We start from the raw sequence: 17,867 nt of genomic DNA, 5'->3' as shown, positions 1-17,867 counted from the left end.
GCGTTGTCGTGAAGCAGCAGTGGCGTGGAGCGATTGACCAGCCTAGGTTGTTTAGCCGCTAGCTTTTCCATCATGGTTTGCAATTGCTGACAATAGACATCAGCCGTAATAGTCTGGCCAGATTTGAGAAAACTGTAATGAACAATACCGGCACTAGTCCACCAAACGCTTACAAGTAACTTTTTGGGGTTAATTTTCGCTTGGGGCAGGATTTGGCTGGCTGGACAGGATCCAACCATTGCGCTGAGCGCTTCCGATTATCGTAAAGAACCCATTTTTCATCACAGGTAATGATTCGGTTTAAAATACCTTCATTATTGTGCCGGTTTAGTAATGTAACGCAACAGTCGACGCGCGTTTGCCGGTTTGCTTCAGTCAATTCGTGAGGTACCCACCTTTCAAGCTTTTTAATCTTCCCAATTTGCTTCAAGTGAATTAAAACAGTTTTATCACTAACATCGCAGCCTGCAGCTAACTCGGACGTGGTTTGCAATGGATCCGCTTCCACAATAGCCTTCAACTCTTCATTATCAACTTGAGTCTCAGGCCGTCCACGGGGCTTGTTCTGCAGATCGAAATTTCCAGAACGAAAACGTTGGAACCAAAAACGAACTGTGTTTTCTTTTGCAACACGACCGCCATACACATCATTCACCCTTCGAGTCGTTTCCGCAGCACTAGTGCCACGGCGGAACTCGTACTCGTAAATAATGCGATATTTTAAGTTTTCCATTTTGTAAAATGAGTGACGCAAACAGAAAAAAACAGAAGAAAAAAAACAAATGAATGACGGTCATCGAACCACAAATACATGAGTCTATAGCTGTACAAATTTGAATTTGGAATTCCTTACCAAAGAGGAGAAATTCGTGCTTAAAGTGGCCAGTACGAAAAACGCCAATTTCATATGTAAGGACCTAATATTGTTCTATGAATTCTTATTAATTGGCCACACTTTTTTGGCCACTTGTGGTTGGCCTTTGTATGTTTTTGCATAGTTGACGATGTGCAAACAACGGGACTTTTTGGACGAAATTTAGGAGTTAAGAAGTGTTAGCTGTTTTTAATTAATTTTAAAATAATCTCTCGCCTAAGTTTAAACAATTTAACCAAGCACTAAGATTATATAGAAAGGTAAAGCTGAATCGCAAAGCAAATCTACGTTCGTTATTCCAGTTCGACGGAGGGAAGATAATTCAATAACAAAAAGAGATCATTATAAACAGCCGGAGATGAAAATTTGTCGCACGAAAACTTCCAGAATAATTTTGACAATTGAGACCAAATTATAAGTGTGTATTAAAGACCAACTATCTGCCCCGAAAGCGAACCAGAATCGAAGTGAAGCTAATTATGAAACCGACGTAGCATGGATTTGGTTTGTTTCAACAAATCATTTAAACCATTTACATAGGTATACCGGTATGAAATGAGCGTTTTTTGTGAAAATAAAACACTAATTATTATGGGAAAGTAAAAAACATTTCATTCAAAGTATTGGCCATTGTTTTCTACACATTTTGACCACCTTTCTGGCAATTTGTGGATACCACGCCAATAAAATTGTTCGTCTTTTAAAGCAAACCAACCAGACACCCAATTTTCGATCTCCTCGTAGGAATCAAAGTGCTGCTCAGCCAATTCGTGTCCCATCGATGAAAACAAATGGTAGTCGGAAGGAGCCAAGTCTGGTGAATATGGCGGGTGGGGTAGCAGCTCCCAGCCAAGTGTTTTGATTGTATCCTGAACCGGTTTTGCTTTGTGTGCAGGTGCATTGTCATGGAGCAAAATTACCTTGCCGTGTCTTCTGGCCCATTCTGGTCGTTTCTCGATCAATGCATGGTTCAAATTGATCATTTGTTGTCGGTAGCGATCAGTATTCACGGTTTCACCAGGTTTTAGGAGCTCGTACCACGAGCCACACCTTTCTGGTCCCACCAAACACACAACATTGTCTTCTTGCCGAATCGATCTGGTTTTGCAGTCGATGTTGATGGTTGTCCCGGATTAACCCATGATTTTTTCCGTTTAGGATTCTTAAAATAAATCCATTTTTCATCGCCAGTAACAATCCGATGTAAAACCGATTTTCTTTCGTGTCTTTGAAGCAAAATTTCACAAGTGTTTTTTCGGTTTTCCATCTGTCTTTCATTCAATTCATGTGGCACCCATTTTCCACACTTTTGGATCTTTCCCATAGCTTTTAAACGGTCATAAATTGTTTGTTGTGCAACATTTAACATTGCTGCCATTTGCTTTTGATTCAAAGTGTCATCTCCATCCAATATCGTTTGCAATTCGGCGTCTTCAAACTTTTTTGGTGGTCTTCCACGTTCTTCATTTCTCACATCAAAATCATTATTTCTGAACCGTTGAAACCATCTTTTGCATGTTGCTTCTGATAGAGCATGATCACTATATGCCTCGACAAGCATTCGATGCGACTCTGCAGCACTTTTCTTCAAATGAAAACAAAAAATTAATGCTTTCCGCAAATCATCACTTTCTGGTACAAAATTCGACATTTTTAACACGATGGAAAAATATGATGTTGTCTGTTCAATGACTTGATGTAGACTAAATATGTTTCACAGATGTCATAGCAAACAAACAAAAAAAAAATAAAGGCTCGTTCTAAACAAATGTTCCCTATCGAGACATTTGTATCTTGACGCTCACTTCATACCGGTATACCGTAGAGCTGAAATCGATATTTGAACTCGCTTATATCCACCATTCTCTTCACCTCGAAACCTGATAATGTGATTCATAATCTTTTAGTATATTTCGAAGCATAAAATTGTGACGAAAAACGAGTAGTAAACCTGAATTTTTAAGTATGTTCGTATTGTTCGTTCCTATCGCGTATGTTAGCAGAGTTGGGAAATGTTTTTAGAAGAGAAGAATAGCATTTGACAAGAAGAACTTTCAATATAAATGTGGAGGTATACACGGGTGGAGTTAGGCCTGGGATGGATTGATTTCGTGAAAGGTGACATGATTAAGAAAGGAGTGACGACTGAAATGACGGATGAGATTATAAAGATAGATGATGTTTTAGTAGACACAACTCACGACTGTAACGTACATGAAGGGATTCGAACCCAGGACCTGTTGTTTGTTTTAGTACTACAGATATATTTTATTCTTGTTAACTTTAAACAAAGATAGAGAATTTTTTTTCGATGGTCGGGTACTGGCCAGTAACGTTCTAAATCTTTCTTCTTACTAATATTATAAATGCCACAGTTTAGATCGATGGATGTTTTTTTTAGAATCTATCTCGGGAACTGTTTAACGGATCTTAATGAAATTTGACACAGAAGTAGAACATAGTCTGGAAGAACACATAGGCTACTAAAGTTTTTTTTTAATTCCGCCACGACGGAAGCGTGGATAACAGCTAGTAAATTAAATATATGGTATATAATAAAATATGACACTTTATGACAATGTTTTATGAGGTAATAATGTAATAAATATTGATTGCAGATAAAAGCTATTTAGTAAAATAAAAGGCCGTTCAAGTGGCCAGTTCAGTTGGTGCTTGGTTGAATTGGAATTTGGTCAAAATGCTTAAAGTTGCATTTATTCTATCATTGACATTCTGTTTGGCGTTTGCCAAGCACGAACAGTACGTTGGGTAAGTGAACATTTTATATTTGATATTAAATTAGGTGTGTCGAGTGATAAAAAAGCTTTTCGAACCTTCAGAAATCTTGTGTCACTGTCTGTGTTATGATTGGCAGATCAAGCATATAACGACTTTTGTGTCGGAATCTTCAAGATAAGGGTAAATAATAAATTAATTAATAACAGCTTAACTCACGTATGATTGTCCGGTGACGGCACCGACTAGGTGGACCACCGACGGGTCCGAAACTAGTCGGTGCCGTCACCGGACAATCATACGTGAGTTAAGCCGTTCTTAAGTAATTTATTATTATGTCTCACGAAAGTTAAAACAATTTAATTAGATTGAATAGGTATTTATTGAAAACGAAATCTTTGGTCCATATCACGACTTAACATTAAGGGGGATCATGGAAAGGAGTTTTTATTTTCATTAAAAAATCAAGGATTTGTTATACACGTTATCATCCATGGCTTATTATTCATCTCGGTAGTTAATTAAAAACCGAATCCCTTTTATTTGAAAATAAACCTTATTCCAGTCATGTACTTTACGAAGTGACCGTATCAGACGGACAGCAAGCGCAAAAAGTACACGCACTGGAGAATGTAATCGGCATAGACATGTGGTCGTATGCGACCCCCTCCAGGCCTGGTCTTGTGTTGGTTGCTGGCTCCATGCGGGACTACTTCCAAAAACAAGTCACCGATGCCGGTGCTAATTTCAAAATTGAAGTCGAGAATGTTGTTGAGTAAGTACTTTATTAATAACAACTAAAAACTTACTTTAAAAGAATACTCTAAAAGATAGAACCAAAAAGTATGGGTTACTACGTTAATTGATAATATTAACAAGATAACTATGGAGGTGGCTTTCTTGATAGTTAAGTGAGGGGATCATTGCACAACTTTAAGAACTGGTGGGGTAATGTAATAGGCCACATTTGACATCTATCAATTTTAGCTTCATAGTGAGGTGAGCTGCTTATAAATATCGATTTAAGTTAACGAATCGATTCGTACTTCAAATAATATAAATGAATCAAATGCAGTTGTTATGAAATATCCATTTTTTTCATTCCGCCCTTACAACGTTACTTCGTTGAATTTTGATGAAGTGTCACTTAGGTGAATATTATTGTCTTATAATTACTTAACTTATTATTTAAGATTCTTCAAATATACAAATTTAATTATAACTATAAAACAGTATGCTGGAGAAGGAAGACGAACTCTTATCAGCCGCAGTAGCCCTTAGCAATGGAACTGACGGCCGCCTCTCCTTTGACGTCATTCACCGTTACTCAGCGGTATGTTCTATAAAATAAAACGCATTATTATCTAATCTAAAGTAATTATCAGAACCATAAATATAGATTAACTATGTGTGGTAAAAGCTATTAAAATTTATTAACTTACAGTTATAGCCGGTTACCTAATCTTCCGCACAAACAATTACGGCATTATCGACTTTCCATCAATAAACATTTCTACAGTAAATATCTGTTGGTTGTTACTCGTTTACTGCAATTTTTATTGTCCGACAATATCAATCATTGAACGAAAAATGCATCATAACATTATAACATTAGCATAGCATAAGCATTATAACATTTTTTTTTATTTTCTATACTGGCCCCCTTTTTAAATATGCTTATTATTTCAAGTCTTTTTCATCTCAGTTCTGCTAAAATAATTCTGGTAATATTAACGTCAGTCTTAATAATTCGAGGAGCATAGATGTAATAGGTAGTTACTTAATCTACATACTTAACCTAACTTCGTTGTTTTAAGGTTGATGCTTATCTTACTAGCTTGGCACAACAATACTCAACTGTATCAGTTGTTTCTGGAGGAAAAAGTTCTGAAGGACGCGATATTAAATACTTGAGGATATCAACAACCAACTTCCAGGTATTTGTGGTTAAAAAATTTCTGAAACTGGAACAACAGATATTTTAGAAATTCTGATTTTATCATTTTTTTTTCTTTCAGAATAACAGGAAACCAGTAATTGTGCTTCAATCTTTGCTCCATGCCCGTGAATGGGTAACTTTACCAGCAGCTTTGTATGCCATCCGAAAATTGGTTGTTGACATCACCGACAGGGATTTGGTTGATAACATTGACTGGATCATCTTACCTATCGCCAACCCTGATGGTTATGAATTCAGCCACACCAACGTTAGTATCTTTAAAGGATAAGCCTACTATTTTTCCGTCTTGTCCATATTTTTTTAAAACAAAATAATGTTTTTTTTTATATCATAAGGTGGCAAACGAGCAAACGGCCACCTGGATTCGCCGCAATAGCGAGGCCACCGTTGCCCATAGACATCCGCGAATGCAGATGCGTTGCCTACCTTTAATTAACGGAGAAGGGGACGCACAGAAACAGGATATTTCTCCTTCCTATGCGTCCCCTCTTCCGCCAAATCCACTTCCTTCGTCCAAAAGAGGACTAAAATTAGGCCTCCGGTACCACACTCATCAGACGAAACGCGGAATTGCTTCCACTTCACGCCTGTCTTCTGTGTGGTCGTGGTATTTTACCGGTCGACCCGGCCAATTCGTGCACCCAACAAATATTGTTGTTGCGGGATCTACCACTGTAGTATTTCGTGTAAACTTAGTCATAAATCATTGATTTTGTTTTCAGACTCGGTTCTGGAGGAAAAATCGTTCAACCGGCCACATGATCGGAAACATATGCCTCGGAGTCGACCTGAACCGCAACTACGACTACAAGTGGGGTACTTTGTCCAGCAACTCGCCTTGTTCCGACACCTACCACGGCAAAGGTCCTTTCTCTGAACCTGAAACTGTTGTTCTCCGGAACATTATCCAGCAATTCAGGAACCGTATTGAATTATTCATCGATATCCACAGCTTCGGCAGTATGATCTTATACGCTTATGGTACTGGTGATTTGCCCGCTAATGCCTTAACACTTAATGTAGCAGGTGTAAGAATGGCACAGGCTATCGATGCTGTCAAATGGGCATCCAAACCAAACTACCAAGTAGGAAACTCGGCTCTAGTCCTCTCATACAGGGATTCAGGAAGTGCTAACGATTACGTTCAAGCAGTTGGTGTGCCTCTAGCATACACTTATGAACTACCAGCTCGTGCCAACTCAGGGGGTTTGAATGGTTTCCTCGTTGATCCTGCATTTATTGAGCAAGCCGGAAGGGAAACCTGGGAAGGTATAAAGGCTGGTGCGAGATTCGTCCTGCAGCATTCCAGAAGCAACAAACAATAATGAACCGAACTTTATTAAATTTTTAAAAACACGTCTATTTTTTTTATCTACTAAATCCTTCTTATGGAGATATAATTTTTATTACAGTATTGGTCAGATAATGACTTCCTGTAATGTAATCTTCTAGCCTTGGGTTAACACATCCTACAAAAATATATTGTTCTCTCTCCTTCTCTAATAACAACAATTCTAGAGACAATAAGATTTCGTGCAGGAGTTTTGGAACCCACGGTAATATTTAGAGCAACATAACTATGATTTTTTGAAAGGCCAATGGAGAGGGCAATCTCTGCGTGATCGCATCAGAATTGATGTGATCCGCAGCATAACCAAAGTAACCGACATTGCCCGAAGAATTGTAAACCTTAAGTGGCGATGGACCGGCCTATTGCCCGCAGGACGGACGGCCAATTGCGCCGCAAAGTACTAGAATGGCGGCCACGTACAGTGGGCAGGCCTCCTGCAAGATGGACCGATGATCTGGTCAAGGTTGCAGGAGTATCCTGGATGCTGGTTGCAAAGGACCGATCATTGTGGCGATCTTTGGAGGAGGCATATGCCCAGCAGTGGGCGTTACCAGGCTGAATTTTTTAAATTTTAAATATTTTTACATAATCGAATATCGATTTGGTGGAACTTCACTAGTGTTAAGGCCAACATCTTCTGAATGGTAATGCGCTGTAAGGCGAGTGCTCAAACTTCTCAATGAATTTAGATTAGCATTGCATCCGTGCTGCAGACTTGCAGGGGAATTATTATGCTTGGCACTGGATTTATTATTATATCGTCTAAAATTATCATTTTAATTCTGTGCCAGTGCAATTTAAAGTGCGCTAATATTTATAAATCTTTGAATTAATTAATAAAGTGTTTTAACTAATGAGTCATATTAAAACGAGAATAGCAATCATTTAAATCTTACTAATATTATAAATGCGAATGTTTAAATGGATGGATGGATGTTTGTTTGAAGGTATCTCCGGAACGGCTCAACGGATCTTGACGAAATTTGGTACGGTCGACTAAATGTCTACTTTATACTTTTGATCTTGAAAATTGCATCGATTTTTCAGACAGACAGAAATGTCGGCAACGCGTGCTATGTACAAACCTCTGATATTGTTTTGCACAAGTTGCTTGGCGACTAAAATCGCCGGGTTTCGAAGATTTACGTTCTCTTGTGTACGAAGGGCCGAAAGATATGTCTCAATTCCTTGATCTTCAATCCTAACATAAAAAGACTCTAAGTCATCTTTATTGAAAGTAAAGCTCTTAAATCCGAATAATTCTAAAGATTTTTCCAATAAATTATTTAAATTATGACACATTTATTAAATACTAGCTGTCACCTGCGACTTCGTCCTCGCGGAATAAAAATAAAAATTAATAAGTAGCCTCTGTGTTCGATCGTTTGAACCGTTTCGGAGTTACCTTCAAACAAACATTCATCCATCCATCTAAACATTCGCATTTATAATATTAGTAAGAAGTAAGATTGATATTCTATTAAATTATAACATCAATTTCTTTTTATTCAAATTTAAAACTTACCATAGGAAAAAAAAATCTACAAATTATGATGAAGATGTTCGATGGTCTAACAGTTTATAAATTATTATCAAACTAACTTTCGCAAGCGACTCCATCCGCTCTGAATTAACACGTTCCCTGCGCTATCATTGTCAAAGAACTTTCAGCTGGTGTTTTGTAGACCTAAAAGATCTCAAAACTAACCTACCCTTTGGTGCGTTTGAGACCTAATCAGTCTCCTAAAGATACAGTTTTGAAAATAATTTATATCTTCCAAAAAACCAATGACATAATCGACATTATTTCGAAGTTTTTGTGGGTGAAAGATAGCCTATTGCTTTATATATAATTAGAATTATTTATTTATTAATTAGAAAGCAAATATCTATTTTTGTCTTACTCGATTATATTCAACGCGTAATACAAAAGTTCTGCAAGAGATCTGATAGATCTCGTAATGCAACGAACGTGTTAAAAAAAAAATTCCAAACTACATCTTCTACATCCACGCCAAATTTCAGCGAGATCCGTTTAGCGGGTCTTTAGACACCTTGTTACAAATATCCATCCATCTAAACATTAACATTTATAACATAAGAAAGATTATTCTATAAACAAAACAATGGGAAACCAGTTTTAATTGAAATTAATGTTGATTGAGATCAAAAGACCCTTGAAGTTGGAACGCAAATTTGAGAACAATTCCGAAGCCGGGAAAATTTAATTATAACAACAAAAGTACAACAAGTATTGACTATTTAATTTTTTAATTTAATTTACTTTATTATATTGTGGAATTGCTTAAATTTATTCCTAACACATCAACTAACCACAATATTTTACTTTATTAGCAACGTATAAATTAATTGACGAAATACGGACGAAGATGAATGAAAAAGTGTCGTGTTATTTTTATAAAAAAAAAAATCAAAACAATGGGATCCATTTGCAAGCACTTCCTTTCGATTAAAAATTTTTTTATCTAAATCGGACTACCAGGTGCGCAGATTCGCGGTAACACACATAAAAAAACAGTCGAATTGATAACCTCCTTCTTTTTGAAGTCGGCTAAAAAAGTCAAATAAAAGATTATAAAACTAACTGCCCTAACTTTTGCCTTTCACTTGTAGCTAAGTTAATAACGAACGAACCGAAAAAAAAAAATCATCTTTATACATTTTTGCTTATCTAGATTGTTTTAATTACATTTAAAATTTAATTAAAATTTAACAAATTGAAAAACTTGATTTATTGGTTCCAGGTGTTCGAAACATTTTTCTACTCTCTCATATACAAAGTAATAAATATTCAGGATCGACCGATTGATTTGGGTTTTGTCAGTAAACTATAAAACTACTAAACTAAACAAAAAAAAATATCCAATACTTTTTTTTCACTTATCAACGCGATCACTAAGACTATTGCTGTCTCTGTTTTTTTTTATTTTTATTTTTTTCTAGGAGAGTGAAACTGTGAACGGTACGACAGTGAAGATTCTCCTCGTTATAGTATAGTACATAACTCGTGTTTTGAGCACTCACGTTGACAGAAAACATTATGCTCGCCGTTCTACGGCTCAAGTCAGCTTTTCACATTCCGAGAATAGACGACGGCCATGACCGGAATATATTGACAGAGCGGGACTCTAAGTTTTGTATGGTAAAGCGACAAATAGAATCCCTTATCAGACATTTTTCCCTTTTATTAAATTTGCCAAAAATTTATTTGTATTGTCTAGACGAATCTTTATACCAATATCGTTTAACTATCTTTCTGTTTTTTTTTTTTTGTTTTTTTTGTCTAGTGCTGAATTTATAAAATATTGTTTGTGTTGAGAAATGGCAAGCTGGTGCTGCGACGTCACGACCGACGTCACGACCGGCGGCGCGTACGAGCGGACGGCGGTCGACGTCGACGACACTCGTCATCTTGGACCCCACCGGCAACGGACGACCTTTGCGAACGATCGTTTATCAAGACGGCAGTAACCAGTTTTTATACAGTCCACTCTCCTAGGTCCTCAAACAGTTTGGATGATGTTTAAATTTTGGAATATTGGTCTAGATGGCGCTGATCGATATTTAATGAACCTTATATAATAAATAAATATATTCCCTTAACTTAAAGTTTAGCTCTCCTTTTAAATTCGTTTATTGAAGATATGTTTTATTACTTTGTACGTATTCTGTGGGCCTATTACGAATATTTACAACAATCGCCTTCTTACCGTCATCGTCAGTCATATCCGAATTAGTATGAAATTTTTAGTGTACTTTACGCCCGCTACACAAATTTTTATACAAATTTTGTTGATGATGAAACGATGGCAATAGTCACAAAAATTTGTGCTATGCCCAATGTAATTTTAAAGTTATCTAAACCTTTTCAAAACAGACGTGATTTGCAGGTGATGTACGAGTAGTTAACACGGGACTTCCATTACAATGCGAGCTTTATTTCTCTCGCGGTGACAGATATTTCGCTGGTGTGAAAGACTACTGTTATTAATGGATTGGCTTATTTGCTTTCATATTTATTCTTCATCTATTTATATCTAAATAATCTAAATGGATTTTTGTAAAAATAAACACATATAATAAATATATGTATGTCGGTTCCATCTTGATAAGTAGCCTTAACTGTTTGATTATTTTTGAAAAGAGGAAGTGCACCCGACGCCGAAGCAAGCACAGCCTCGGTGGACGGCATAGCCAAACTATTTCTCGAAACTCTTCAATACTTTTCGACAATTGTAATTTTGTCACGGATAAAGGTAGAAGTTTGAAATTTTAGTAGATACCTACACATTAAATACTGAATGAAGCATAAAGCTATGGATTTCCACTTTACATACTTGAATAAAAACATAAGAGACAAAAAATAAAATTTTATTTTTCTAAAGGTGTATTGATAGTGGAAATTCACGATCTAGATTTCCATCTAATAATTCTTTTTCCCGCCAACTTTGTATAAATAACGTAAGACTTCCTGTCCCGGTCTCGACATTGTCACTTCCGGGAAAAGCATTTCAGGTAATATTTCAGGAAAGGACCATTATGAAAGCCTATATCCGTAGGACGCGACACGACCGGATAATGGGTAAATAGCTTTCTGTTTGAATTATATTTTTTGCTATCTGAATCTAAACATTGCAAAAATAGTAAATATAACATCTTAATATATATAAATCTCGTGTCACAACGTTTGTCCTCAATGGACTCCTAAACCACTTAACCGATTATAATAAAATTCGCACACCATGTGCAGCTCTATCCAACTTGAGAGATAGGATAGTTTAAATCTCAAATTATAGTCGCAATTTTAATTTATTGCTAATTATTTGTCTGTTATTATTTGACAGTCACAATTATCTGTTAACTCCAAATGATTCTAACAGATGTCGATACCTTTCGACTGGGTTGAGTAAGTAATCAATAGATGGCGCTGCTATGGTAAATCTACGAACGTGTCATATAAGCTTATTAACTGCGCGCGGACGGAGTCGCGGGCGACAGCTAGTTATAAATATAAATATAAGTAATAAAAATATAAGGAAACGTCATAGTGTAAGAAAAAGTGTTATTAAACCTCAGATTATTTTTTATGTCACAAATATTCTTCAGCGTCCTCAGAACGTCCTAACAAATTATAATCAAAATATTTTAAGTGCTTTAGGAATCCATAGGTGTAGAACTTAAAAAAACTTTCGACTTGTAAGCCTATGGTTCTTCCAGACTGTTATACATGCCAATTTTCAAGATCCGTTAAACCGTTCTGAATATACCTTCTAACATACATTTATCCATCCATAAATCCATACAAAGATTTGTTTCGGATCTCTGAATTTTACAACTTAGTAAAAATTCGATAAGATTGTCTTGCACTTAACAAATATATTGTTCATCTTATGAAGTTAATTTTCTTTTTTATAGAATCATATTTAAATATTAAAACTATCCAATTTTAAATTCCGAAGCTTAGGTATAAAATAATCTTTAGAAACACGTTACGAAAATCTCGTTAGTTTTTCACAAAATAAACCGCAAATGTTATTTGTTTCTCGCATAAAATATTCATTCGATGGTCTTATTTATAAAGGTTAAGGGAAAAGTCGATACCCCAGATATCCAGTATTGTTTTTATTCTTACCTTTGAAAACAACATTACATCTAAAGATGTAATATTTATTCTAAAGAATAATAATAGCAGCAGATATAACTGTGGGTTTTTCAGACCAAAATCTCCGCTTAAATATATTATTATCTCTTTATATAGTTTTAACGGCTAATCGAATCTTGATGAAATTTGGCATAGATGTAGAACATAGTCTGGAAGAACGCATCGGATATTTATTATGTTTCTTTTTATTTCCGCGGGGATGGAGTCACGAGCGACAGCTAGTTTTCTCTATATCTTATTAATATTATAAATGTTAATGTTTGGTTGGATGGATGGATGTTTGTTTGAATGTATCTTCGGAACGGCTCAACGGATCTTGATGAAATTTGTCATAATTGTAGAACATAGTGTGGAAGGAGAAGGTTATTTATTACTTTTTTTAATTCCGCGCGGACAGAGTCGTGGGCGACAGCTAGTTTTCTAATTATCAAAACAACCTTTCCCTTTAGATGTTCAACAAAGATTAACGAAATCGGATGTAACCAAAGCGGAAATTAAATTAATTCAATATCAAAGTTGTAATGAACTTCGGTCGGTTTCAAATTATCTATATTAAAGTTGACTAACTTTGTTTAAGTACTATTGGTTACGATTAAATAATGTGCTTTTCGTTATTAAATAAGGGGAAAAGAATTCTAGAACTCGTTTACTAATATCAGATATTTTTTCTGGAGTAACTATGATTATGTAATAAATGTGTATTTTAAAAAGCTTCCTTACTTAAACTAAAAAACAAGAAATATATCTATGCAACTCCTAAAATAGAACATTAAAAAAAATTAAGAACCATTAGATACAAAAGCTTAGTTATTGCAGTTTTATCCTAATTAAGTCCTTAAAAACGTAACGTTTTTTTTTATTAAATTTAGATGGCGCTGTCATTAAAATTTGTAATTTGTCTGCACGTATAGAATATTCCAGAATTTTCTTGGCATATTAATAGTTTTTTTCTGGATAAACTTTTGCCAAAGTTTATATAACAACCAACACCCTTTAGAGCAGCGAGCATAGGGCCTTCTAATTAAACTTCAGCTGTTTTGTGGCGCGCGTTAATTGAGGTTTTCATTATTATGCTTAAATCTGAGTTTTCGGTCGCATCAGAACTTAAGCGGGAAAATAAGTTTTGCGGACGGTTAAAAAACTTTCCTAACATTCTAGCTATAAATAAAAAATACGATTTAAAGGACAGTGTAATAATTTCCGACATAGAAGTTTATTTCTCTTACTTCCACTCGCATTTAGTATCAGAAATCTAAAGAAGAGATAGTCCCATAAAATCACAAAATGAGCTTCTCAGTGTGACTCTAAATATGTTTTAAAACTAAACATAATTTAAAAAACTGTAATACAAAACAAACTTCTAAAATATAAATTACAATTGTATCAAATTTTCAGCAACAACTGATACTGCTCTCCATACATCATCAGCTATCGTTTGTATTTCTTCTCTAGGTACGATAACACCATCTTGACCTCTTGGTACAACGTCTATATTAAACGTATAAAGTACACCCCTACTTCTCATATAATCAGTACTTGTTCCTGACGCTCTATCTCCGTAAGCCACCGATGCTATATCCAATTCGTAACTATCTTCCATAGCTGCAATCATTTTCATACCTAAAATATGATGTTGTGCAAACAAACCACTCGCAGCTCTTTCATATTGCCAAGGATATGATATGAATCCACCATTATTTTGTAAGGAAATATAAGCACGTATTCTGTTTCCATATTCTTCGAATAATGATTGTACTATACGGCTTTCCACTTCTGAAAAGGCACCAGTACCACCATAAAGATGGCTGCATGGACTAGAACTTGAGTCTGAATTAAGCCAGTCGATATTAAAGTTACGATTTATGTTCACACCAGGACAAATGGCACCTAAATTACTACGTGTACTCCTTGATTTCATCCATAAGCGTAGCTGAAAATGAAATAATTTTAGGTCAAGCATTAAATTTCTAACATCAAAACAAGTAAGCACTCTTTCCCTTCCCACCCTTTTCTTAGTAGAAAAGGATGGGAAAGGGAAGTGAATTTTGCGGAAGAGGGAACGCATAGGAAGGAGAAATATCCGCTTTTCGTGCGTCCCCTTCTCCGTTGATAGGTAGGCAACGCATCTGCATTTGCGGATGTCTATGGGCAACGGTCGTCTCGCTAATTCGAATCCAGGTGGCATAAACCACCTTATGATATAAAAAAGTACTATTTTGAAAGTCAGAAGTAGTATTTTGGAAGTCTCATAGTCTACATGCTATGATAAACGTTATTTAATATTTTAATTCTATTGATCTATTGAATTTATATTATCATTGCTGTGCACACAATCAATTGACAATTCTCTTTTAATTATTAAATCTTGAATACTTACATTTGTATGGGTATATTCATATCCATCAGGATTCAATACAGGAATAACAATCCATTCGAAATCATTAAGAAATCTCTTATCATTACTGTTTATTAATTTATTGACAATATTAAGTGATGATGGAATAGTAATCCACTGTCTCGGATTGATTCCTGCTTCTATAATTATAATTCCTTTATTCACTGTTGGTGTTTGATTTGTTAATTTGATGTACGTTAAATGTCTTCCTTCAGCAGTAGTACCAGCTTCTATTACATTTAAGGTTATGTCCGTTGAATTTTTGTATGTTTCTTCAAGTGTTCTGATGTAGTCTAAAATCTGTGAACAAGTAATAATATAAAATTACTAGCTGTCACCCGCGACTCTGTCCGCGCGGAATAAAAAAAGTACCCTATGTGTTCTTTTAGATTCAGACTATCGTCTACGTCTATGCCCAAATTTCTTCGAGATTCATGTGGCCGTTCTGGAAATACCTTCAAACAAACATTCATCTCCATTCAAACATCTATATCTATATATATAAAAGAAAGTCGTGTTAGTTACACCATTTATAACTCAAGAACGGCTGAATCGATTTGACTGGAAATTGGTGGACAGGTAGCTTAGAACCAGGAAAAGGACATAGGATAATTTTTACCCTGTTTTCTATTTTTTATTCCGCGCGGACGGAGTCGCGGGTAAAAGCTAGTTTATAATATTAGTAAGAGTTAGAAATAAGTTATGTCAATATATTTAGTATATCAAGCCTGTAGGTATATCTTTTAAAAATAAATCAACAGATGGCGCAGTTTCTTAAAAAGGTATATTTAAAATATAGAAAACAGATGGCGCTAGCAGTTTCAAGATTTTTCAATGCCTTCATACCAATTTTGGATTTAAAAATCTTTCTTTAACATCGTATACGTACGATTGCTACTGTGGTTTTAAATAAGAAAACTTACTTGTGAATAACGATAGTAATCATTGAAGGTAAATGTGTTATTATCACCATTCCTTGACATGTCCAGAGATGTTTCCTCTCTAAACAATAAGTACCTGAAACACGCATAGCGTTGTTGCAAATATAGTACATATGAGATGGATTATTTTTATATAACTGTTATTAAAATTGAAAACTCTTGCGGTCTTCGTCTAACAATGAATTTCTATGGCCTGAGAAATGAGAAGGAAATTGTTCCGTCGTCAATTCGTGTTATTCGTAAATTATAACAACATATGGCTTTTAATACATGTTCCTTTTCTAATCCAAATTGATGTAAACATCTTCAAGTTGTGGGAAACATTTTTATCCCAAAATCTATCAAAAAATAAAAAAACTTGAGAGGTGTTAAGGGACACCCAGATGGAACGAAGTTCCTTTCGATTAATTAGTGAAGGAACCAATGTTTATTCTATGAATAAAAAACTTAAGTCTTCACAAGAAGTACATTTTATTTCTATGAATTTTCGTTATATATTGTCACGTCGTTGCCATGGTGAAGTAGCGCTCATTCGTCGTTAACATACTTACTATAGCAAAAAGTGTCGTGACAACTTTTCGTAAGAATTTTTTCCGTCTAGTCCCCTTTCACAACGCGCGATAAGGAACTTCGTTCCAATATGTGTGTAATAACAAGATAAAATAAATTTATCACTTTAATGTATCATGTTTGTGTTGTAACGAGGATTTTAGGTAAATATTTTGGGTAACAAATGTTTTGATAATTTGATTAAGTAAAAGATCACAAGGAATCCACCACAAAAAGTTGTTTAAGGGCTAATAAACACGTACAGCTATAAGAAGTCGACTGCCTGAAACTGTCCTTATATGGTGACCCTTACCTATATTGTAAAAATTCAGATGTACATAGTATTTATATTGATGAAATATATAAAAGGAATTAAAGAAATGGAATCATTGTTTGTTTTTAATCTAATTCTATCTTTTTTATTTTTCGTTAATTTTTATTATCATTTTTATGTTTCTTTTTTTTTTTGTAAACACACTACACTATTGTAGCAAGTTAGTGCTTTGTGTGTGTTTTTTTGTTTTATATTCTTTGTGTGGCAATAAATGTTTTTTTTTTTCTTTAAAAATATTATTTAATATTTGTCACTTCAAAGTGTTCTTGCACTTGCAAGTGTTCAACTTACTTGTAAACATCGTCAATGTAAATGTCTTTTGGTACACCAAGTTCACCAAGTCTTTCTTCGAACCATGTTGTCTGTGCGGGTGGAACCATAGCCTGTCCGATTATGTTATATTTAAATGAAGGCTTACGCCAGTAATCAATAAAATCGTTTTTAATCTTGTGTAATTTATCTTCTTGTTCTGTACTATTTAATTTCACATTATATACTTTATAACTGAAAAGAAGAAAGGAAATTAACGTCTATTTTAAATAGTACCTTTGTAAAAAAAGATATTAAAATTTTGAAGTGTTAAATTTTAAAAACAACTTTCAAATACCTAAGTCAATTTTAGTGAAGAGATTTTAATGAAACTTTTGCATAACATTTTTTAAGTATTAAAAAATAACAAGGCTTTTTCTTATCTTATATTATTAATTAACTTGGTTACAGTTACCATGAATCTACAATGACGTGACACCTGTATCAATACACTAGCTAGATGTGTGAGTCCGTCAAACAAAACTCCAAAATTAAAAAAAACTTCGTAAGTAGCCTATGTGTTCTTCCAGACTATGTTATACATCAGTACTTGCTTCACTTATAACGAAAAACCACTTTTTAAAATTTTTGCCTGTCTGTTTGTTCCTAGTAATCTTTGAAACGACTGGAACGATTTTGACAGGACTTGTACAGGAAGATAATTGATGCAACCAGGCATGTTATAGGCTACTGTTTTTTTTTTAATTCTACGCTGATGACGTCACGGGAGGCTCA

General features: G+C 34.9%; 2 protein-coding genes across 2 annotated transcripts; one reads left to right on the top strand and one right to left on the bottom strand.

Moving 5' to 3' along the window:
* The first annotated feature begins 3,508 nt into the window (after nucleotides 1-3,508).
* Nucleotides 3,509-6,926, top strand: LOC106713676 (carboxypeptidase B). Its single transcript, XM_014506519.2, has 6 exons — nucleotides 3,509-3,643; nucleotides 4,176-4,385; nucleotides 4,844-4,943; nucleotides 5,428-5,547; nucleotides 5,629-5,817; nucleotides 6,293-6,926. The coding sequence occupies exons 1-6, from the start codon at nucleotides 3,573-3,575 to the stop codon at nucleotides 6,893-6,895; spliced, it is 1,293 nt and encodes a 430-aa protein (XP_014362005.2). The 5' UTR covers nucleotides 3,509-3,572; the 3' UTR covers nucleotides 6,896-6,926.
* A 6,560-nt stretch (nucleotides 6,927-13,486) lies between these two features.
* LOC106713674 (carboxypeptidase B) lies at nucleotides 13,487-17,322 on the bottom strand. The gene is made up of 4 exons (XM_045683578.1): nucleotides 17,115-17,322; nucleotides 15,923-16,016; nucleotides 14,982-15,299; nucleotides 13,487-14,534 (listed from the first exon to the last, which is right to left on the bottom strand). Exons 1-4 carry the CDS (start codon nucleotides 17,201-17,203, stop codon nucleotides 13,977-13,979), a joined length of 1,059 nt encoding a protein of 352 aa, XP_045539534.1. The 5' UTR covers nucleotides 17,204-17,322; the 3' UTR covers nucleotides 13,487-13,976.
* Between the last annotated feature and the right edge of the window lie 545 nt (nucleotides 17,323-17,867).

Source organism: Papilio machaon, chromosome 22 (genome assembly GCF_912999745.1).
Source record: "Papilio machaon chromosome 22, ilPapMach1.1, whole genome shotgun sequence".
Lineage (NCBI taxonomy): Eukaryota > Metazoa > Arthropoda > Insecta > Lepidoptera > Papilionidae > Papilio > Papilio machaon.
Note: the sequence above shows the minus strand (reverse complement) of the source record. Positions and strands in the feature narration are given on the sequence as shown.